Source organism: Solanum stenotomum, chromosome 2, assembly GCF_019186545.1.
Source record: "Solanum stenotomum isolate F172 chromosome 2, ASM1918654v1, whole genome shotgun sequence".
NCBI lineage: Eukaryota > Viridiplantae > Streptophyta > Magnoliopsida > Solanales > Solanaceae > Solanum > Solanum stenotomum.
Window position 1 is genome coordinate 64,096,629 of NC_064283.1, and position 24,298 is coordinate 64,120,926.

The following is a 24,298-nucleotide window of genomic DNA, read 5'->3' on the forward strand; positions in this document are numbered from 1 at the left end:
AAAAAAAAAAGGATCAATCAAACAGACTAGTTTACAATCAACAACTAACAGGTTTCGACCATCAAAGCACTTGACATAAATTACTGGAAAATTATCAGAATTCTGCAAAATAGACAGAAAAATCCTACCTTTACTGGTAAATTCACTAGTTTTGGATTGAGGCACAGTTGATTGATTGAACAAATATAGGTCCAACCATCAAGTTCTTCTTTCTGCATAAAAGAAACAAAATTGATCAACACACATGATATAAAGGCAGTCAAATAGTCTAAAATCTAATCAATTTCCATAAAATCTAAAACTTGAAGAATAAAAAACAAAACTTTAACTGAAAGAAACATAAAAAACACACCAAAAATAGGAACATTTAAATAGCACACAAATATATATATGTAGGAAACAAATGAGAACCTTTTTCTCTGTTCTTAGACAGCAAAAAGAGTATTGAATGAGTGAAAAAACTTTACTTGTTGAATTTTCTAGTGTGGTTTCCTTTTAGTATAATGTGGGATAATTTTTGTTACATATATATATAAATCCTAGTTAGGGTTTGTAGAAAATCTGAAAGAGATACTTACCAAATTTGTCATTGAGCATTAGTTTTAAGGTTAGTTTGTTCGTCTTTTCTAGCAATGAATGTTTAGTTATGGTAACAATTGAATGAAATAACAACAAATATTAATTTTGTTTTGTCTATGATGCTTCTCGTTGAATTCTTCCCTCTAGATATCTAATAAGGTGTAAGAAAGAATAGAAATCAATATTTTTACCACTTTGTCTCTCGCACCTCCTCACTGGGGCATCATCGTCCCTCGTCTGCACATGCCCAAACCATCTTAGTCTCGCTTTCCTCATCTTGTCTGCCATAGAGAGGTCACTCCCACCTTATCCCGAATAACCTCATTCCTGATCTTGTCACTATTAGTATGCCCACACATCCATATCAACAATATCTTTATATCCGCAATATGTATCTTCTGAACATGTGAATTCTTGATTGGCCAACACTCTACTCCATACAACAAGGACGGTTTAACCATCACTCTGTAGAACTTGCATTTAAGTTTAGGTGATACCTTTATAACACACAAGACTTCAGAGGCAAGCCTCCATTTCATCAATGTTGTCCCAATGCAATATGTGACATCATCTCCAATGTCAAACTTATTATATACGAATATTACTTGTCATTCTAATAAAGAATTTATAATGTTAACAAATAGAGTAAAGAATTTGGAAAAAAAGATTGCTTAGAAATTCATTACCAAGTTAATTTTATGAAAATCAGAAAAGAAAGTGATTTTTCTAGTGATAGTTACTTTTAGGGTTAGTCTACATTTTCTATTTAGCAATGATCGTTTAATTAGTTCATTCCACAATCTGCATGAAACCAACAATGACGGGATACAATAATCCAAACAAAAAAATTCGGGTTGTTTAATATCAAACCGATATCAATAATCCAAACTAAAAAAGTCATTGATTTGTTGGTAATTGATTTAGAGGTTTCGATAATAATTTTGATTATTTTCATACTGGATTATAGATCTTTAATGGTTTGAGGGTTTTTAATAGGTTAATCGATAACCCGATTGTAAATTAATAAATTACATTAAAACATGTAACACTCCGCCCTTTCAGAATGTTTAAATTAACTTGTACCTTCAGGATAATCCTAAGAGTGATTATTAAGTTAAGAAGGATGTGGTATGGCATATTTTAATTGATCAATAGTTGTATTTTATGTTTTGAAGTCAAGTGAGTTGCAAAATAAAAGTCAGGAAAAGTTATCATAAGTTACGTCAAGAAATTCTCTGAAAATTGGATTAAATGTCTTGGAACTTTTCTCCGAATCAATAAAGAGTTAGAGGGACCACAACCTATCAAATCTAAGGTCTATGAATCTAGTGTCCAATACATTAAATTGTTCATCCATACCACTTCATAATAGAGAGATATTCACATTTTTGTGAGAATGTAAGGGCCTGACGTCAATTCCAAGCTGCTGTAGCGCCTCGACTATGTAATTTCTTTTCAGATCCAATGGTGCATGTGGAACTGTTGTGGCGGGGAACATCCCTAGTTCTGATGCTTGCTGCTCACTAGAGTTTGCGAGTGCACCAGAAGAAGGAAAGGAGGCGAGAGCTATACCTAACCAGAGCAGTACACGCAGACACATAAGGTTGGCCCAAGGTAGGTGGAAGATGTATTTTCTTTTGAGTAAGATGCAATCTGTCAACTTATGTGCATGTTTCACTTAGTTTGTCACCTTGTTTCTAAGTAATTCTCAATGATTCCTTTAATGTGAAATCTTAATGGTTAAATCGATAAATTAACAAATCGACATCTTAATGATTTTATAACAATTTTGTATTTTACAAACTTGTTATATTCTAGGTGTTTTGATGATCCTCACAAATGCAGGGACCCGGTCCTTGGCAGAGTACTTCCGTCCAGATTCAAAGTGGTGCACATCTGTAAAGCTATCTTTAAAGTTGTCTTGTCAGGTTGGTTAATGAGATGTGCAACGTACTTCACATATAGGAAGGACGGACGAAGTTGTTTGTTTAAGTGGTCAAAACCCTTGTTGGTAACTGATATATACAACAATAAATAAACAATATTATTCATTCAAAAAGAGAGAGAATTAGCAAGTCTTTTTCAAGAACTTAAACATCAAAGAATGCAGCAAGGGACTCAGTCCCAGAAAGTATGTGTATGAGAAAAGGATGAAAAGACAGCTGTCAAAAAGCTGCCCACTCTGATATGGTTGGTGCACAACTTTTCATAACAGCAAGCTTTCAGCCAATGGCCTCATCCCAAGGGTTTGTGTCCATTGTGATGTAGTCTCTTCTCCAAAACACAAACTCAAGATTTGGCAAACAAAGTTGTGAATTTCTGAAAATTCATAAGCTCAAAAGAAAAGGCCATCTTCAAGAAAGAACACTCCTCAAGAGCAATAGGGACCTGATAGAGCTGCCTGCGTCTTAGTTGTCGTAGGGTGTATACTTCAATACTTATCTTGTAAATCTATTCCTATGTTATAAAGGAATTAGATCATTGTTTCGTTTCTGAAGAAAAGTCTAAATCAGTCAAGTGTTGATTGATTTAGTGGGCAACATTGTTTTTGCTTAGTCAAAGTCTAAGTCATCTAGAGTTAGGTGATTTAGTGGGCAGTGTTGTATCTGCTTAGTTGAATTCTAAATCATCTAAGAGTTAGGTGGTTTAGTGGGCAGTGTTGTTTCTGCTTAGTTAAATTCTAAATCATCTAGAGTTAGGTGGTTTAGTGGGCAGTGTTATATCTGCTTAGTTGAAGTCTAAGTTATCTAGAGTTAGGTAGCTTAGTGGGCAGTGTTGTATATGCTTAGTTGCTTTCTTTGTAATAGAGTTACTACATTGAGGGGAAGGGATTTAGAGGTAAATTCCTAGGTTGCAAGAAGTTGTAATCTGAATCGTTGCTCCATTTGGGTGAAATGGAGTTTGGGTTGAATTACTGTGAGTATATGTCGTGGTTTTCACTTGAGCAAGGGGGTTTCCACGTAAACTGTTGGTGTTGTTTACATTATTGCATTTACTTATTATCGTTGTTCTTGCTGTGTCAAGGGACCTGGTCCATTGACTGATAGTGGAGGCATACATTCCAACAAAACCAATAACCGATAAATTTCAAAATCGAACCAAATCGACCGATATGCAACCCTAATACTACAAGTACCAATGAGGTAAGCGTTGAGGATAAAACCGAACTTATTATATACAATTATACCTTATCATTCTAATAAAGATTTTATAATGTTAACAATTATGCATACGTAGAGAATCTAGAAGAAGAGATTGCTCCCAAATTTATTATCTAGCTAATTTTAAGAAAGCTAGAAAAGGAGGCAATTTCTCAAGTGATAGTTATTTTTTGGGTTAGTCTAACCATCCTTTTTAGCAATGATCATTTAATTAATTCATGATCTATTCCACAATCTGCATGAAGCCAACAATTGTAGAGGATAATGAAAAAATTTCAGTTTCATCTTGTTTAAGATATCTCTTCTCAATTCTTCCCTCCAAATATTGATGAAGTGAATGATAAAGAAAATGTCGAACTTATTATATATGAATATTCTTATTATTCTATTTTTTAAAATTTATAATGTTAACAATTATACATATGTAGAGAATCTAGAAGAAAATATTGCTGCCAATCTTCTCCTGAATCATTTACTTTGAGAGAAATTTTTATTCAAAAAAACTTATTCGGATCCATTATAGCAATAATAAAGTATAACTTACATAAATCTCATAGTGTAAAGATTAAATTATATCATATCCCTACTCTTTTTTTAATTACAATAATCCTTTAAAGTTTGTACCTTCCGGATACATAAGTCACCATCCGGACACATTAATTGATCATCCAGATACATTAATTCTAGTAGAAAAAGAATCATTCTGTTGCGCTAAAAAGGGAATAAAATCTGAAAATCTTATTAAATCCCATAAATTACGCTTACGTTTCTTCTTACTCTCAATCATACATAGGCAAATCCACAACGAAGAAATTCAAAGTTTGAAATTGGTTACCCCTTTCAGCGAAGAAACCTTTCAAATTTGATTCAAAAACTTTTGTCGAAATTTTGGGTTAGAGAGGTGAGTTACGAAGGATACAAAAGTGATGGAATTGTTGTTGGACAAACGATTTCCTTTTGAATCTTCAAGTTGTGTGGATTTGCTATGTATATCCTCTGTTTTTTAATTTTTTAATTTGTATATTGATATATAAGTCGTGATACATTACTAGTTTGATGTCTATGTAATGTGTTTTTAGATCCCCAAATTCTTCTTTCCATTCTTCCAAAAAAAATCTCAATTTTTGAATCAAACTTGTCTACAAATTGTAATGATGCAACATGAACATGTTGATCTTGTTGCGACATTCTAGAATCTAAGCAAATGAGGTGAGGTATGAACGATATAAAAGTGATGGAATTGTTGTTGGTCAAAATATTGGTTTGTGAATCTCACATCAGTCATTGCAACTGAATTGGAGATCAATGAGTTGAGAAAAAAAATTGGAGATTTGATACATCGTTGAGGTGAAGAAAAACGAGTTTGGATTTTTAATGTATCCGTTATGCATTGATACAACAAACAAGAAGACTGAAGAGATGCATAGCTTTGATGGATCATTCATACCTTTTATAATGTTGTGAAATCGTTTTTTGAATTTCGTTTTCAAGATGGATAGATTTATCAATATATTACTATGAATGTATCTTGTTTAAATTAATAAGTGTTGTATTTCTTCTAGATACATTAAATAAGAAATTGTTACCCATAAGATGTTAGGTTTGAGATTGATACATTATTGTTTGGTAATTGTTATGTATCATATACATTTAGTATAAATTCGAATTTACGTATCATGCATAAAAAATTAGTGCATGATCCATTATTATTTATGTAACTTATTTTGTTTGAGAGCAGAATCCATATGTATTAGAAATTTGTAGATGAATAGGCTGATACATGATAAATGATACATTTGGTAGAATTTTTGTATCAAGTACCAATACTAATTAAGGTTATGTATCAAAACTAATATTTGAACACGATACATTGTGCATGATAGAATTGTAATGTATCATAATGTTGAAAGGAATGCAGTATACATTAGTTTAAGAAACAAAATCAACTAAATACATTAAAATTCTGAACCTATATGTATCAGAAAAGATGAACAACCAAATAATCGGAAAAAAGTCAACAATCTAATCAATGAAAAACAACGAAGATGTATCCTTCTCGGACTAATTGGGTAAGCCCAATATTGAAAGATTGAACCAATGGAATGAAGTGTATCAAGACCGCCATTAGAAATTCCTGGAACAATCCAAATGCACTCCAAAATGAACTCTCTGCATTAGCAACGTTTTCCACCCCTCTTCCCGTAAAGAGACCGGAAGTTATGTCATAAGATTGATGATCAATGAACAGATGAAAGACTGACAACAAAAAGCTTCTTTTGGCATTATGTTAGTAATCACAATTACCTGCACATATCTCCTCGTCACATATGTGTTTAGGAGATCCTTTTGTCTATGCTTAATCAATCACAATTAATTTTTTTTTTAGTTTTTAAGATGAAAAAACTAAAAAAAAATAATAAAAGAAATTGAAAATTAAAGTGATGGAAAGAAATCTTCCTCTTGAATAACTTGAAATCATTAATTGGAAAGAGAAAAATTTTGAAATTCAAAAATGGATTAATGTAGGTAACTGTAGAGAGATTTGTGACTTGAAAAAAGGAAAGAAAATCATGGGTATGAGATTTCAAATTAATGTATCCGGAAAAGGGGATGATGGGTGCAAAAGAGGGGATTTTTGATATTTTTTTAAATGGTAGGAAAAATAAGAAAATATGATAATAAATGGTGTGTAGTTAGGTAATTTTTCCGATAATAAATTAGTACTCCTATTAAAGATACAATTTTTTCTCCTATATAATAAAGGGCAATAACTACACACCTAATCGACATGATTGTGCCATCTAAAAGGACACTAAAATATTCTTATATTGTTTTAACTTACTTTCTATATTTTACAACCCATTAGAGAGTTCATTAGAATCAAGTTTTAGTCTTCGAGGTATTTGAAATTTTTTCAGTAAATCTAATATGAAGTTTTGCATAGCAATTAATTTTTTTATAAATTAGATGATCTTACAATTGTTTCTCTTTACTTTTATATTATAGGTTATTTATTAAAATTTATTTGTAAAATAATTGAAAGTTTTGCTTTTGCTTATTTTCTTAGTAATAAAACTATTAAATTGAATATAAATGAGACAGCGTCCCATAGATACATACGACTTATGCCCTGTGTCTCGAGGCTTATGTTTCACCCCGTACGACATAAAACGTCTCACCTCATGCCTCCACCTTTTAAAGCACTGGGTTGTACTTATGAGATTACGCCGAATATGTTATAGTTGTTGTAATTTAGACAATAAGTTTTAGAAAGTCGTAGAGAACTCAGAGACGAATCCCATGCTTCCCAAAAACAAAGCCAGCATAGTTCAGGAAGTAGGAATTTCCTTCAAAGACTTCAAAATTCCCCTGTGAGAAATACATGATGGATAGCTAAAAGTACAATCCCGTGAGCTACAAATTAGATAGAAGGAAAGAAAAAAGTGAATTAGATGGACCTAACTAGAAAAAAGTTGTTATCTTTAATCAAAATGAATGGACGAAGTTAGAACTTCCAAGAAATTTCCTACTTGCTTCTGGTACGGTACATATTATTGCTTTTTTGACCGACTATTTATCTTCAATGCAATAAAGTCTAGTCTTGATGCTTTATTAGTCACAAAGAAATTGCTACGATATTACCTTACAGTTTCAAATAAACAACAAATTTCAGGCAACAATAGTAAGAATCGCGTTCCTTGGACAGCCTACTAACTACAAGATTGAAGCAAAAACATGTATTAATGCATAGATTCAAGGTTTGATGAGCTAATAAGTCTTTTTCAACAACAAAAAAAGATGTAGAAACAGTGTATCCCATGGCAACTGCTAATATTACAAGTTTAAAATCTTCTTTTCTTCAATCTGGAGACATCAGATTCATCTTTGACATTTTTCATTTGCATAGCTTCTCCTCTCCCTTCGCGATACTTCCTTTTTTTTCAGTACTTTCACCACTGTGAAGCTCGGGAAATCTACCATTAGCCCTCGTCTGATGATCTAAAATCTCAACTCTCGGCCTATTAGTTCTAGTAAATACCTGATCAGGTGGACTTCTTCTGCTAGAAAGAGACCTCGGATGCCCGTGCTCTTGTACAACATCCACATCCCTCATATCATTCAGACAACGAGCAGTATAAGATGGAGAGCTGGAATCACGCCTTTGATGAGCTATTGCTTCTTCAGTAAAAGAAGTTCGTGGAGAAGACCTAATTCTATCTTCTCTGTACATAACCCGAGACCTGTGCTGAGATGAATCTTGATGACCATTGAATCTTTCTGTCCATCTCATCCAAGGAGGGGACCAAGTACGGGATCTAACAGGAGATGCAGTTGGATGTCGAAATGAATGCAAGGCATCATAGTCATTTCGTTCATTTGCAGATTCCCAAACAGCAGCTGTACGATTATGTCTAAAGCGATAATCAGCTACACCTCGATAGCTTTCAAAATCATGCCCAGAATACCAATCTCTACGTAATCTGTGAAACCGGCCACGGCCACGGCCCCAGTCCCTGCCCCTCCCTCTTCCACGCAAGAAGTTTCCCCTTGAGCTACCAAATGAACGGTCCTGAAACCTATCTCGAACATCCTGGATGTTCGCTCTTTCATCTCTGGAAAAACCGTAGTAAGAAAAAAGTCAAGAGTTGAACAACATTATAAAAAAAGTTACAAATCAAACAACAATAAATTAAAAAAATAAAATCACCTATTCCTTCGTAGATGGAATTCCTCTTCCTCCATATACCAATACCTGAGGTAAACAGGTGTTTCAGCATTTTGCAAAGATGAAAGGGCTATTGGTGACATATCAGTTCTTCCAATATACTTGTTATTAGCCTCGCCAACATTCCTGACAGCTCCTCTGCTCCCAGCAAATGGTCCGACACGTAAGACATCCTTTTCACATACCTCCTGCACATCTGCTATTCCTGATTGATCAACTGATCCTTGGGAAATAGCGCCAATAGGCCTCTGCTCATCAGCAATTAGGTCTTCTGCAATCGACTGCATCATTTGTTCTCAGATCTCACCATCTTCAAATACATCGTCCTCTCTGACACATCCCGCAAAAGCATGATGACCATCAAATTCATAATCATAACCATAACATTCTTTAGCAGCAGTATCAGCATTTTTAGCAGCAATATCAGACGGTGTAGATAAGTCCCCACCACTCACATCTGATGTCATCAATATTTCTTGGATTGATTCACATTTCATTGGTTTTAGCTCAAGTAATTCCTTAGTTGACAACTCAATAGACAGCAGATTCTGCCTTACAACCTCAGTTTGTACTACATTAGCCTCAAATGTTCCAGCTGGACGAACCGCAGTTCCAGCATTAGCTTGTACCAAGGTTTCTACAACAGGTTCTAACTCAACAGTTCTACAAGTAGGGGAGTTCATGTTTCTATCCAATGCCTGATTTTTCAACAAACTTGAATTTGGACTAACACTGTTGGAGTCTACTTTAGCCAATGAGTCAAACCCTCGTAAAGTACTACCAAGACTATGACGAAGCACATTTTCAGGCTTGTATCGTAGGCTAGGATGTATTGATGAGATGGGAAAACTAAATTCTTTCTTACTAGCTCCAATAACAGAAGCAGAACTAATAGGTGGCTTGCTGTCTACTGAACTAGGTGTCTTACGTAACAGATCTATTTGACTTGCATCGTCAACAGGAACGACATCTTTAGTCTTGGATTCATTTTCATTAGAAAATGAGCGTTCAGGCTGGATAGGTGCACGAAGATACAACATCTTCTCAATAGGAAGAAGAGAGGAAGAATTACTAGACTGTCGGGCAAGAACTCCAGGCTGCAAATACATGATGAAATAAAGTTACTAAAAAACAAAGCAAGTATTACACAGTTAAATCAATTTTCAACAGCAAATAGAAATCAGATTGAGACCTCTTTGTTCCCGGAAACTGGCATGATTCTAGAATCAGCTAAAGCTAAAGCTTTTCTCTTCATCTCGAGATGAAATCAATCAAGTCGTAGAACACAGCTGAAACACTAGATCACACTCTACTAATAACACCTTGAAACCAGATATGCCAAAATATCAGTACAATACAAAAGAAGAGAAACAGAACATTCAAATAGTGATCCCCCACCCCTACCTCACACATGACCCCCCCCCACACACCCATATATAGGAAGACAGTCAAATGGTCCAAAATATAATCAATTTCTAAAAAACTTCATATCAAAAATCCAATATTTGTCACTCATCCGACCCTATATCAGTTAACAACAAAACCAATATTTATCACTCATCAGATCCTATATCATGTAAAAATCCAAAAAGTCAAGAATAAAAAACAAAACTTTACCTGAAAAAAACATCAAAAACACCCCCACCCTCCAAAAAAGGATCAATCAAAAAGATTAGTTTACTATCAACAACTAACAGGTTTCGACCATCAAACCACTCGACATAAATTACTGGAAAATCATCAGAATTCTGCAAAATAGAAAGAAAAATCCTACCTTTACCAGTAAATTCACTCGTTTCGGATTTAGGCACAGTTGATTAATTGAACATATATAGATCCAACCATCCAGTTCTTCTTTCTGCATAAAGGAAACAAAATTGATCAACACACATAATATAAAGGCAGTCAAATAGTTTAAAATCTAATCAATTTCCACAAAATCTTAAACTTCAAGAATAAAAAACAAAACTTTACCTGAAAAGAAACATGAAAAACACACCAAAAATAGAAACAATTAAATAGCACACCGATATATATATATATATATATATATATATATATGTAGGAAACAAATGAGAACCTTTTTCTCTGTTCTTAGACAGCAAAAAGAGTATTGAATGAGTGAAAAAACTTTACCTCTTGAATTTTCTAGTGTGGTTTTCTTTTAGTATAATGTGGGATAATTTTTCTTACATATATATATAAATCCTAGTTAGGGTTTGTAGAAAATCTGAAAGAGATACTTACCAAATTTGTCATTGAGCATTAGTTTTAAGGTTAGCTTGTTAGTCTTTTCTAGCAATGATTGTTTAGTTATGGTAACAATTGAATGAAATAACAACAAATATTAATTTTATTTTGTCTATGATGCTTCTCATTGAATTCTTCCCTCTAGATATCTAATAAGGTGTGTAAGAAAGAATAGACATCAATTTTTTTTCCACCTATCCCTACCACTTTGCCCCTTGCACCTCCTCACTGGGCGTCAGCGTCCCTCGTCTGCACATGTCCAAACCATCTCAGTCTCGCTTCCCTCATCTTGTCCTCTATAGAGAGCTCATTCTCACCTTCTCCCGGATGACCTTATTCCTAATCTTGTCACTCCTAGTATGCCCACACATCCATATATATCAATAATATCCTTATATCCGCAATATGCTGAACATGTGAGTTCTTGATTGGCCAACACTCTACTCCATACAACAAGGACGGTCTAACCATCACTCTGTAGAACTTACATTTAAGTTTAGGTGATACCTTCTTAACACACAAGACTCCAGAGGCAAGCCTCCATTTCATCAATGCTGTCCCAATGCGATATATGACATCATCTCCAATGTCAAACTTATTATATACCAATATTACTTGTCATTCTAATAAAGAAATTATAATGTTAACAAATAGAGTAAAAGAATTTGGAAAAAAATATTGCTTACAAATTCATTATCAAGTTAATTTTATGAAAATCAGAAAAGAAAGTGATTTTTCGAGTGATAGTTATTTTTAGGGTTAGTCTACATTTTCTGTTTAGCAATGATCGTTTAATTAGTTCATTCCACAATCTACATGAAACCAACAATGACAGGATACAATGACAAATTCTCAATTTCATCTTATTTAAGATATTTCCGTTCAAATTCCTTCATTCAGATACTAATGAGGTGAACGATAAGGATATATCAAACTTATAATATATGAATATTCTTATCATTCTATTAAAGAATTTATAGTGTTAACAAACATACATATATAGAGAATATAGAAGAGATTGCTCTCAACTTTCTCACCGAACATTAATTTTACATATAAGGAAGCGATTTCTCAAGTGATAGTTATTTTTTAGGATTAGTCTGATAGTCCTTTCTAGCAATGGTCTTTTAGTTCATGGTCCACTCCACCAATCCGTGTGGAGCTAACAATTGGATAGGACAATAACAAATCATTAACTTTGTCTTGTCTAAAATGCTCCTCCTTGAATACTTCCCTCCAAATTAGGGTTGTTTAAAATCAAACCAAAATCAATAATCCAAACTAAAAAAAGTTATTGATTTGTTGGTAATGGCTTATTGATTTATCGGTTTCGATAATTATTCTCATTAATTTTCATACTGGATTATAGATCTTTAATGGTTTGAGGAGTTTTTAATAGGTTAACCGATAACCAGATATTAAATTAATAAACTACATTAAAACATGTAACACTTCGCCCTTTCAGAATGTTTAAATTAACTCGTACCTTCGGGACATGACTAAGAGTGATTAATAAGTTAAAGAAGGATGTGGTATGACATGTTTTAATTGTTCAATAGTCGTATTTTATGTTTTGAAGTCAGGTGAGTTGCAAAATAAAAGTTGGGAAAAGTTATAGTAAGTTACTTCAAGAAATTAATTCTCTGAAATTTGGATCAAATGTCTTGAAACTTTTCTCCGCATCAATAAAGAGTTAGAGGGACCACAACCTATCAAATCTAAGGTCTACGAATCTAGTTTCCAATACATTAAACTATTTATCCATACGACTTCATAACAGAGAGATATTCACATTTTTGTGAGAATGTAAGGGTTGTCTGGCTATGTAATTTCTTTTCAGATCCAATGGTGCCTGTTGAACTGTTGTCATATTATTAGTTTATATTTAAAACTATGTCATATTTTTCAATTGATTCAAACTTTAATAAACAAAATAATTCAGTTTCTCAATTAGTGAGAGGTAAGATACCTCGTTGAATTAATCGACACGCATGCAAGTAGAGATGGAGCTAAAGTATAGGTTACGAGTTCGGTCAAACTTAATAGTTTTAGTCCAATTTGGTATTTGTTTTAAGAAATTCATTACATATATATAAATAGTTTTACTCGTAGGATTCCTAGAAGCTTGAAGTTGGAAGAGGCTGAAAAGTAGCTAAAGTCGGTTGCTCGCCCTATCATCTTGTATCTCAATCAACTTTTTTTTTGTGTACAAATCTTCATTTGGCTTTTGAAACTTTGAAAGCAGCAAAGAATGCAGTAATGGAAGAGATAAGACCGCTCATTTCCGGGCAGATACATTCCCATTGTAATAATTATTCCTCCGTGGGTGTCCCCCTATCTAGTAGTAGTAGTGATAAACTGTTAAGGAATATTAGTAGTTTATATTTAAAGACAAGTCATATTTTTCAATCTGTTCACACTTTAATAAACAAAATAATTCGGTTTCTCAATTAGTGAGAGGTAAGATACCTCGTTGAATTAATCGACATGCATGCGAGCTAAAGTATAGGTTACGAGTTCGGTCAAACTTAATAGTTTTAGTCCAATTTGGTATTTGTTTTAAGTAATTCATTACATATATATAAATTATTCGGAAAAGGGTCATATATGCCCCTGTACTCTTAGAAAAGGGTTATATTTACCTTTCGTCATACTTTTTTGATATATTTATCCCTGCCATCTAACTTTAGGCACATATTTGCCCTCGGACGGTTAAGTCCCATATCCCCATCTTTTATCATCATATGGCATCTACGTGGCATGCCTACATGGATATATACTTATTCCACTTAATATTTCATAGTAATTTAATTATTATAATTTGTACCCAATTCCAAATATTTTACCCACTCATTTAACCCATAAAACCCCAATCCTAAAACTGGGGTTTCCGAACTTAGATTTGATTTTTTTTTCGTATTTCATGTTAATTGTTTTTTAAGGTGACAGTATATTAAGATCTCTGTTGTTACTTCTGTTGAGTCCTCTGTTATTCGTTCTTGATTTCGAAGTTAAATTGAGAGTTATGGTGTTCATAACATTCTGTGGGATGAAAATTGAGGATGTTGAGTGTGTTGATAGAGTTGCCTTTTACCTAAAAAAATTCTTGAAAATTTGAATGTTCGTGTTTATGAGGTGATGAAATCAGTTGGGAAAGAATGGTGTTAACTGGTATGCCTAGAGTTATGGTGGAAAGTTTTTTGAAGGAATATTTGAGTGTTGATTATGTAACAGGGACTGGATTGCATTGTGTTGGGAATTATTCGAGTGTATCTGACTGTTTTCTTGGTCTCATTGCCTGTCAAATGAAAAGAGATAAGAAAATCATGTTTCTTTTTCTTATTATATTACAAATCTGGATAATGACATTAATTACTTTACTCCAAAATTTAGCAAATCGTTAAATTGTAAGCGTAATATCATTGACGATTTTCTATCTAAAATTTGAGGCCATTGTTAGCAGATTTAATAATTGTACTAAAGAAGTCAATATCGTAATATAATTTACTGTGTTCCAGCCTAATTCTTTCTTGGCATAATACATATATTTGACCTTAAACTTGGCTTCAAATTTTAACTTTGACCTCCAACTTTCAAAGTGCACAAATAGACACTTTAACTATCCAACCTTTTAATAAATAAACACGCGTGTCTTACCTGGCAAAACGCGTGATGTGCACGCATTTTGCGCGAGTGAGAAGTAATTTTTGAGGCACAAACAGTGAAAAAAATACTGAAATGACAACTCTACCCTTGATTTTTTTTTTTTTTTTTTAGTTCTAAAATGGACGTGTAAAGTGTTTAATTAGTTGACAGCCATTGAGTGGCTCAATAATACACATGGCGGCATGTGCATTTCACGCTCTTGGCTCCAAAAATCGCGTGTTTATTTATTAAAAGGTTGGATAGTTAAAGTGCTTGTTTGTGCACTATGAAAGTTGGAGGTCAAAGTTAAAATTTGAAGCCAAGTTTAAGGTCAAATATATGTATTATCCCTTCTTTCTTTGTCGTGCTTTTCTTTGGGAAAGTGACAATGAAATGGATTGACATTTTATGGGTTAAATGGGTGGGTAAAATATTTGGGATTGGGTATAAATTATAATAATTAAATTAAGATGAAATATTAAGTGAAATGATATATATCCATGTAGGAATGCCAAGTAGATGCCACATATGATAGATAAAAGTGGGGATATGATATTTAACTGTTCAAGGGGAAATATATACCTAAAGTTTAGATGGTAGGGGTAAATATATAAAAAAAATATGACGAAGGGTAAATATAACCCTTTTGTAAGATTATAGGGACAAATATGACCCTTTTCCGTAAATTATTTATTTACAATCTAGTAACTTAAAAGAGCTAGATCCCAAACAAATAAAATTTCAATTAATCCAAGCTCCTCATCTACACGCAAGTTACTCTGAACACCGTGATTATAATAAATAAAATAACAATATAAGTCGCGGAAACAATGCATAAAGTTATTTTGGGTATACAAAGAAATGAACATCCTAATAATATTCCAACCTCTAATGCATGGTACAAATTAACCAAACCACTTCTATATACTTGCGTACCTTTGATCGGAAGACACAAATTAGAATATAATATTTTTGTAGTTATTGTCCCTTTGAGAATGTTATATCATGTTTTTAATATTTTACTATGCTTTTCTTGAGCCAAGTCTATCAGAAAAGTCTTTCTATCTATCAAGACATGAGTACGATATGCATACACACTATACTCCCTAAACCCCTTTAGTGAATCTACACGACGCAAATCAAGATTAGTTCTCAATGATATTGGTTCTGATCATGATAGACAGTGCGGCTCTAAGAATCGCGTTCCTTCGACAGCCTACTAACAACAAGATTGAAGCAAAAACATGTATTAATGCATAGATTCAAGGTTTGATGAGCTATTAAATCTTTTTCAACAACAAAAAAAGATGTAGAAACAGTGTTTCCCATGGCAACTGATAATATTACAAGTTCAAAATCTTCTTTTCTTCAATCTGGAGACACCAGTGACTTTTTCGAATAGTTGTGACTTTTCTGAAGAGTTATGACTTTTCTAAAAAGTCGTGACTTTTTTGAAAAGTAGTGACTTTACCATAGAGTTGTAATTTTTTCAAAGGGTTGTGATCTTTCTGATAAGGCACAATAAACACCCATTCACACTATTCTGTGTTGTCTATAAATAGAGGGATTTTCTCTTATTTTTCAACCACGAATTTCTAGACTTCTTCTTCTTCTACTCTTAAATCTAGTATTCCAAGTGTACTTATCCTCCCAAGATCGTTTTATCTTGGGAGAATATATTTTATTAACCTCGTTTACTTGAGGGAAATAATTTACTTAAGGATACACTGTGCATTCAGTGGGACGATTTTTTTCTTTGAGAAAAATGTTTCTTTACTGGTTTTAAGTTTCTAGTTTTGAAAATACTATTTAAACTTTGTTGTTTCTTACCAAGTTCTCAGAATGCATCTTTCTTTTCTCCTTTATTTCTCCCCACCAGTAATTTAAAAAGAGGGATGTAAATTCCTTATACAGACCATCACGGAGTTGGAAACAAGACAAAGAATATGTAAGGATCGCTGCTAGTACAAACTTAAGCACAATCTCTTTTCCCGCAATACTTGAAAAAATTAGCCTTCCATCCTTTTATTTTTGTCTTGACTCTCTCCTTTATAAACTCTAGCATCTTTTCTTGAAACGTCCCACAACAACCGGTAAACACAAATACAAAGCCATGTCAATTATTTATCGTTGTCCAATCAACAACGATATCTCAACTTTCTCCTCCTCTCTCACATTTTTACTAAAACAGATTGCTAATTTATCTAGATTAACCACTTATCCAGAGCTTCGATTATATTTCCTTAAAATATCGGCAGCACAACCTGCATTTTGATTGTTAATTGAACAAAATATAAAGGAGTCATCGACAAAAAGTAAATGAATTACGCTTAGCCCATATCTATTCAACTTTAGCCGTTGGATTTCATTTTGTTCCTCTCATATAAGCATCATAGAGAAGACAAAATTAATATTTGCTTGAAAAGACTTATCTGGATAATTAATTAATGTTCAATGATAAATTTGGTAAGAATATCTATAAGATTCTCTACAAACCCTAACTAGGATTTATATATATATATATAAGAAGAATTATCTGACATTATACTAAAAGGAAATATCAAACAAAATTCAGCAAGTAAACTCTTTTCTCCCCATTTTTGTCTATGTTTTTTTTCACTCATTTTTTGCTCATTCAATACACTTTTTGTTGATCAAGAACAGAGAAAAAGGTTCTCATTTGATTCCAATATATATGTGTGTGTTTTTTGTTACCTGATATAGGATCTATATATATTCAATCAATCAATCAACTATGCCTCAATCCGAACCTAGTTGAATTTACTGGTAATGTCAGGATTTTTCTGTCTATTTTGCAGAATTCTGATGATTTTCGCTGATTTTCTTGTAATTTAGATCAAGTGTTTTGAGGTTCGATACCTGTTAGTTGTTAATAGTAAATTAGTTTGTTTGATTTGTTTTTCATTGGATGGTTGTTACTCATTAGCCATTGTATTGTACTGTATTGTTAGATACAATACTTGTTTTACTTCTTTTATGTTTTTTTTCCGAGTTTGAATGTTCTTTTTCTCTTTTTTCGTATTGTATTTGATATCTTCGCATATCTGGTTGCAGGGTGCTACTAGAGGAGTGTGATCTTGTGTTTGAGTTGTGTTCTACGACTTGGTTGTGCTTGATTGATATCGTCTCGAGATGGAAAGAAAAGCTTTAGCTTTAGCTGATTCTGGAATCATGCCAGTTTCCAAGAACGAAGAGGTGTCAATCTGATTTCTTATTTACTATTGCAAATTGGTCTAACTGTGTAATACTTGCTTTGTTTTTTAATATTACTCTATTTCATCATGTATCTGCAGCCTGGATTTATTGCCCGGCAGTCTAGTAACTCTTTATCTCTTCTTCCTTATAAGAAGAGGTACTCTGTGCTCTATCCTCATGCACCTATCCATCCTTCAAGAAATGTTGATTCTGGAATCATGCCAGTTTCAGGGAACAAAGAGGTCTCAATCTGATCTCTTATTTTCTGTTGAAAATTTGTCTAACTGTGTAATACTTGCTTTGTTTTTTGAATATTACTCTATTTCATCATGTATCTGCAGCCTGGATTTATTGCCCGGCAGTCTAGTAACTCTTTGTCTCTTCTTCCTTATAAGAAGAGGTACTCTGTGCTCTATCCTCATGCACATATCCATCCTTCAAGAAATGTTGATTCTGGAATCATGCCAGTTTCAGGGAACAAAGAGGTCTCAATCTGATCTCTTATTTTCTGTTGAAAATTGGTCTAACTGTGTAATACTTGCTTTGTTTTTTTAATATTACTCTATTTCATCATGTATTTGCAGCCTGGAGTTGTTGCCCGGCAGTCTAGTAACTCTCTTCTTCCTTATAAGAAGAGGTACTCTTTTCTCTATCCTCATGCACCTATCCATCCTTCAAGAAATGTTGACGATCTAGTGAAACCAGCTTTGGCCGAAAAATTAGCTGACCAGGAAGCTATAGGTACGGCAAAAGTTTCTGTCAAGAATGAAGTTGTTTCCAAACATGGGGAAAGCTACAGTAAACTTGAACTTCCTGCCGATTCAGGACATGTTGAACTGTCTACTAGTTCTGCTTCTGTTATTGATAAAGGGAAGCTTGTGGGAGCTAGTGAGCAGGAATTTCATTTTCCCATCTCATCAATACATCCTTCCCTACGACACAAGACTGCAAATGTGCTTCGTGTTAGTCTTGGTAGTACTTTACAAGGGTTTAACTCCTCAGTACTGCAGTCAAAGTCAGAACCTGTAGAAGAAGCTAATGCTGGAACTGCGGTTCGTCCAGGTGGAACATTCGAGGCTAATCTGCAGTCTATTGAGTTGTCAACTAAGGAATTACTTGAGCAAGAACCAATGAAATGTGAACCTTTCATGAGATCAGATAAAGTGGAGGCATCTGTTTCCGCGAGTATGAATATTGAAGATCACAAGGTATACAAAAAGAATCAAGACACACATAATTTGGTTGCAAATGGTGAGGAGTCGGCAAATGATGGGGGAAAGATAAGTATGTCAGCTGGTACAGAAGAAGAATGTTATGGTTCTAATGGTTATCAGGTTTTTGCGGGACATGTTGACACTGAGAGTGTGGGGTGTGTCAGAGAGGATGACATATATGAAGACGGTGAGATCCGAGAATTGTTGATGCAGTCAATTGCAGAAGACCCAATGGCTGAGGGGATGGATTCAGGAAAAAATAAGTCCTATGGTGACTTTTTTAAAGGCTGTGATGAGAAAGCTGAAAAAATTCATCATAAAGACATTAATATGCGAAGTCCATTATTATATAAAAAGGAAACAACCGGTGATGATGAGCAGAGGCCTATATATAATATGACATATTCTAGTCATTTCAGACCTGTAGCAGCGGGTAGGTCGCTGTCTTCAAGAAGTGGAAGAGAGAGGTATTCTTATATGGAGGAGGAGAATTTCCATCTACGAAGGAATAGGTGATTTTTCTTTTTATTGCTGTTTATTTTGTAATTTTTTTTTTCAATAATGCTGCTCAACTTTTGACTTTTTATTACTGTGCTTTTTCCAGAGATGAAATCTATGGTTATGGTCCCAAATTTGCTCGAAATAGGTTTCAGGACTGTTCATTTGATAGCACAAGGGGGAATTTCATGTGTGGAAGAGGGAGGGGCTGGGGCCGTGGCCGGTATTCTGGGAGTGATTTTGAAAGCTATGGAGGTGTAGCTGATTATCAGTTTAGACATAAACGTACAGCTGCGGTTTGGGTATCTGCAAATGAACGTAATGATTATGATAGTAGACTAGATGGTGGTGCCTTTGCTAGTAATAGGAATCCATTAAATGATACAAAGTTTACTGCTATGCAGAGAAGCAGTTTCCCTCGAATGTGGTCGAGATCTCCTGTTAGATCCCGTAGTTGGTCCCTTCCTCCGAGGAGATTGACAGAAGGATTGAATGGTCATCAAGATTTATCTCAGCAGAGGTCTCCAGTTATGTACAGGGAAGATAGAATGAGGTCTTCTTCACGAACTTCTTTTACTGAAGAAGCAATAGCCCCTCAAAGGCGTGACCCTCCATCTTATACTGCTCGTCGTCTGAATGATATGAGGGATGTGGATGATGCACAGGAGTACGGGCATCCGAGGTCTCTTTCTAGAAGAAGAAGTCCACCTGATCAGGTATTTGCTAGAACCAATAGGCCGAGAGTTGAGATTTTAGATCATCAGGAGAGGGCTGATGGTGATGGGTACTTTGATGTGCCGATACACACTGGTAGATTTCCTGAGCTTCACAGTGGCAAAAGAAAGTATGGCGAGAGGCAAATGAGAAATGTGAAAGAGCAAGAAGGTGGTAACCTTAGACGGAGGCATGAAGAAGAATTTGATGGCTCCAGATTGAAGAAAAGAAGATTTTGAGTTGATAGCTTACTGAACCTGTAATATTAGCCATGGAAAAAACTGTTTTTGCTTTAATCTTGTTTCCAATAGGCTGTCCATTGAACGCGCTTTTTAATATTGCTGCCTGTAATTTGTCTTTCTAGAAGGAGAAAAGAACTAGTTTTAATATTCTCTACTGTGACTTCCCTTGGCATGAATGCTGGTAGTTTAAGTTGCTCTTTCTGTATTGTTTTTAGGCCTTAAACGCATCTTTGCTTGTTCTCGGCCCAATAGCTCTTGTCAGTCAACCCAATAACAACTTGTATGACATTAGTATCTACATTGGACTGGACTTGGTTCATAACATTCGACCTGCATCTTTTATGATGCAGATTCAGGTACTTAAGATCCTCAATAGGAGTTCCGTTGAGATCACTTCATCTGCTCGTTAGCTTTTGAGTGAGGTCTCCTTGCTTCCGGAGGACTCTATCTTTTATGAGTTGTTAGTAGTAGTTTTTTTGAGGTGTCGTGTGGGTCTTGTCCCGCCATTCGTCTTTATATAGTAGAGGCTCCATAGATAGACAATTTTGGAAGGTCTTTCAGTTTCAGATGTTTTATTTAAAACTTATGTACATAATGGACAGCTAAAAGTACAAGCCCGTGAAGCTACAAATTAGATAGAAAGAAAGAAAAAAGTGGATTAGATGGCCCTAATTTATGGATGACGGGAAAGAAGAATCTAACAAAACAAATTGGGTTTTACGGCAGTTTTTGTACCATTTTTGATGGGTAGGGATATATCTTTAATCAAAATGAATATATAAAGTCAAGTCATGTTGTTGGCAACAAAGAAATTAACCTTCTTTTTTCTTTGCACATTTATCTGCTTGTACTTTTAGTGGTCTATTATGTGCATATTACATTAGAATTTCCAATAAATTTCCTACTTACTTCTATTACGGTACATATTATTGCTTTTCTGACTGATTATTTATCTTCAATGCAATGAAGTCTAGTCTTTATGCTATGTCAATCACAAAGAAATTGCTACGATGTTACTTTACGGTTTTAAATTATATATTTTTACTAGTTCATTCTATTTTCAACTGAGAAATAAGGCCCACATGATATTTTTGTAATTAAAAAGTCTATTTTAGTATTATTTTTTAATAAAATTCAGTAAATATGAGTTTGCTAACCAAAAAGGGGGCAGTAGGACTACAATGGGCTCGTTATCAGATTAAGAAGCAAAAGGAAACGGGGCTCATCCCCTTTTGTTTGTTAGATGAACTCCAGTAATTATCAGGTATTCTCGTGGAGATAGAGAGACTATTTTTGAAAGACTCTTGGCTCAAGTGCAACAATTAATTCAAGTATAAAGAAGAAGAAGAAAAGAGTGGCGAAAACATAACTTATAAGAGAAGCTGTGTAAATCCTATAAAAAGAATTACGAACAACAACTAAATAGTGCAGTAGCCGAAACAGATGATGATAGATATTAAAAATTAGAACTACGAAAAATGGCTACACACTATCTGTTGTACAAAAATTCAAGCATGTGCCGATAACCACAACAATGGTATTGTTCCTTTTTTTTACTTTTTTTTTTCTAATTCAATGCTCTTATATTGTAACACTACTACCGATTGTTTCGCTTTGTTTTTGTAATTTGGTGATTGTTTTCCCCCGTTATCATCTATAGTCCCTTAATCTGAAAAATTCAAATAAGGGTACGGTCTGCATACACACTATCAGAAATAGTCCCGCTACCTTCCAAGGTAGTGTTAATGGTCTCTCTGCTCCATCCCAAGTATGCTAAGGACGGGTAAAAGCTGCGTATAAGGTCTTAAAACAATACAGAAAAGCCAGCATGCATATTGACAACTTAATCTACCAGCATTCATGCCAAGGAAGTTAATTTCATGCCTATTGGAACAAGATTAAAGCAAAATGCATTCTGTGTCTAAGTCGCATTCTTTCTCTTCGACAATTATCATTCATCCAGGTATAAATGGATTCAGAAATCTGCCGAACAGTGTTTCCTATGGCAATTGCTAATATTATAGGTTCAGTGAGCTATCAACTCAAAATCTTCTTTTCTTCAATCTGGAGCCATCAAATTCTTCTTCATGCCTCGGTCTTACATTACCACCTTCTTGCTCTTTCACATTTCTCATTTGCCTCTCGCCATACTTCCTTCTTTCGCCACTGTGAAGCTCAGGAAATCCACCAGTGTGTATCGGCTCATCAAAGTACCCATCACCATCAGCCCTCTTCTGATGATCTAACATCTCAACTCTCTGCCTATTGGTTCTAGTAAATACCTGATCAGGTGGACTCCCTCTGCTAGAAAGAGACCTCGGATGCCCGTACTCTTGTACATCATCAACATCCCTCATATCATTCTGACGAGCAGTATAAGATGGACGGTCACGCCTTTGAGGGGCTATTGCTTCTTCAGTAAAAGAAGTTCGTGAAGAAGACCTCATTCTATCTTCCCTGTACATAACAGGAGACCTGTGCTGAGATAAATTTTGACGCCCATTCAATTCTTCCATCAATGTCCTCGGAGGAAGGGACCAAGTACGGGATCTAACAGGAGATTTCGACCACATTCGAGGGAAACCGCTTCTCTGCATTGCAGTAAACTTTGTATTATCACCCTGACCGAAATGATGATCAGGTCTACTATGCCGAACACCAACATAGGCAGAGCCATCTTCACCAGGGCATCTTCTTGGGCTGATATCCATCACAGCAGCATCTTCTCTTCCATTGGGGGATAGTCCATGTGCAGGTGGATGCCGAAATGAATGCAAGGGATCATTTAATGGATCCCTCCTCCTACTACTAGCAATGGCATCACCATCCAGTCTATTATCATAGTCCTTACGTTCATTTGCAGATTCCCAGAAAGCAGCAGTATTTTTATGTCTATTATCATAGCTTTCAAAATCACGCCCAGAATATCGGCCCCGGCCCCATCCCCATCCCCAGCCCCTACCTCTTCCACACATGAAGTTCCCCCTTGACCTACCAAATGAATGATCCTGGAACCTATCTCGCACAAATTTGGGACCATAACCATTGATTTCATCTCTGGAAATAGCACAGTAATAAAAAGTCAAGAGTTGAGCAGCATTATTAAAAAAAAATAATTACAAATCAAACATCAATAAAAAGAAAAATCACCTATTCCTTTGTAGATGGAATTTCTCCTCCTCCATATAAAAATACCTCTCTCTTCCACTTCTTGAAGGCAGTGAACTACCCATTACAGGTCTGAAGACAGCGACATTTTGAACATTTTTACTTGAAGATTCATTATTTTTTCCTGAATCCATCCCCTCAGCATTGGGGTCTTCTGCAATTGACTGCATCAATGGTTCTCGGATCTCACCGTCTTCACATTCCTCATCCTCTCTGACACACTCCACACCCTCAGTGTCATCATGTCATGCAAAAGCCTTATAACCATCAGAAGCATAACATTCTTCCTCTGTACCAGCTGATATACTTATCTTTTCCCCATCATTTGCTGACCCCTCACCACTTGCAACCAAATTGTGTGTGTCTTGTGTCTTTCTGTATACCATGTGATCTTCAATATTCATGCTCGCGGAAGCAGATGCCTCCACTTTATCACTGTATACATTTAGTTCTTTGAGGTCATTAGTATGATCAAAGTACTCAGATGGAGTAGACAAGTCCCCACCACTCACAGACAAATCTGAACAGGTAGAAGAACTCTCCTGAAGCTGCAAATCCCTCCGAACTGATTGGGGCGCAATCACATCTGATCTCATGAAAGGTTCACATTTCATTGGTTCTTGTTCAAGTAATTCCTTACTTGACAACTCAATAGACTGCAGATTCTGCCTCACAGCCTCAGTTTTTACAACATTAGCCTCGAATATTCCAGCTGGATGAACCACAGTTCCAGCATTAGCTTGTAGCAACGTTTCTTCTACAGGTTCTGACTTTGACTGCAGTACTGAGGAGTCAAACCCTCGTAAAGTACTACCAAGACTACCACGAAGCACATCCATGGACTTGTGTCGTAGGGCAGGATGTATTGATGAGATGGGAAAATTA

The 24,298-nt window shown here is 34.9% G+C and overlaps 1 protein-coding gene and 1 pseudogene across 4 annotated transcripts in view; one reads left to right on the top strand and one right to left on the bottom strand.

Moving 5' to 3' along the window:
• The window catches only part of LOC125857000 (uncharacterized), a 154,197-nt gene that overhangs the window by 61,707 nt on the left and 68,192 nt on the right, over positions 1-24,298 (bottom strand). Inside the window, exon 5 of one of the 4 annotated variants that reach the window (XM_049536664.1) lies at positions 22,288-22,720. The exons of the other annotated variants lie outside the window; for them this stretch is intronic. Within the exon in view, the coding sequence (XP_049392621.1) occupies positions 22,288-22,720 (433 nt within the window). Of the gene's footprint in view, positions 1-22,287; positions 22,721-24,298 lie in introns of those variants that run through there. 4 annotated transcript variants of the gene reach the window in all.
• LOC125857002 (uncharacterized) overlaps positions 17,515-24,298 on the top strand; it is a 68,409-nt pseudogene continuing 61,625 nt past the window's right edge.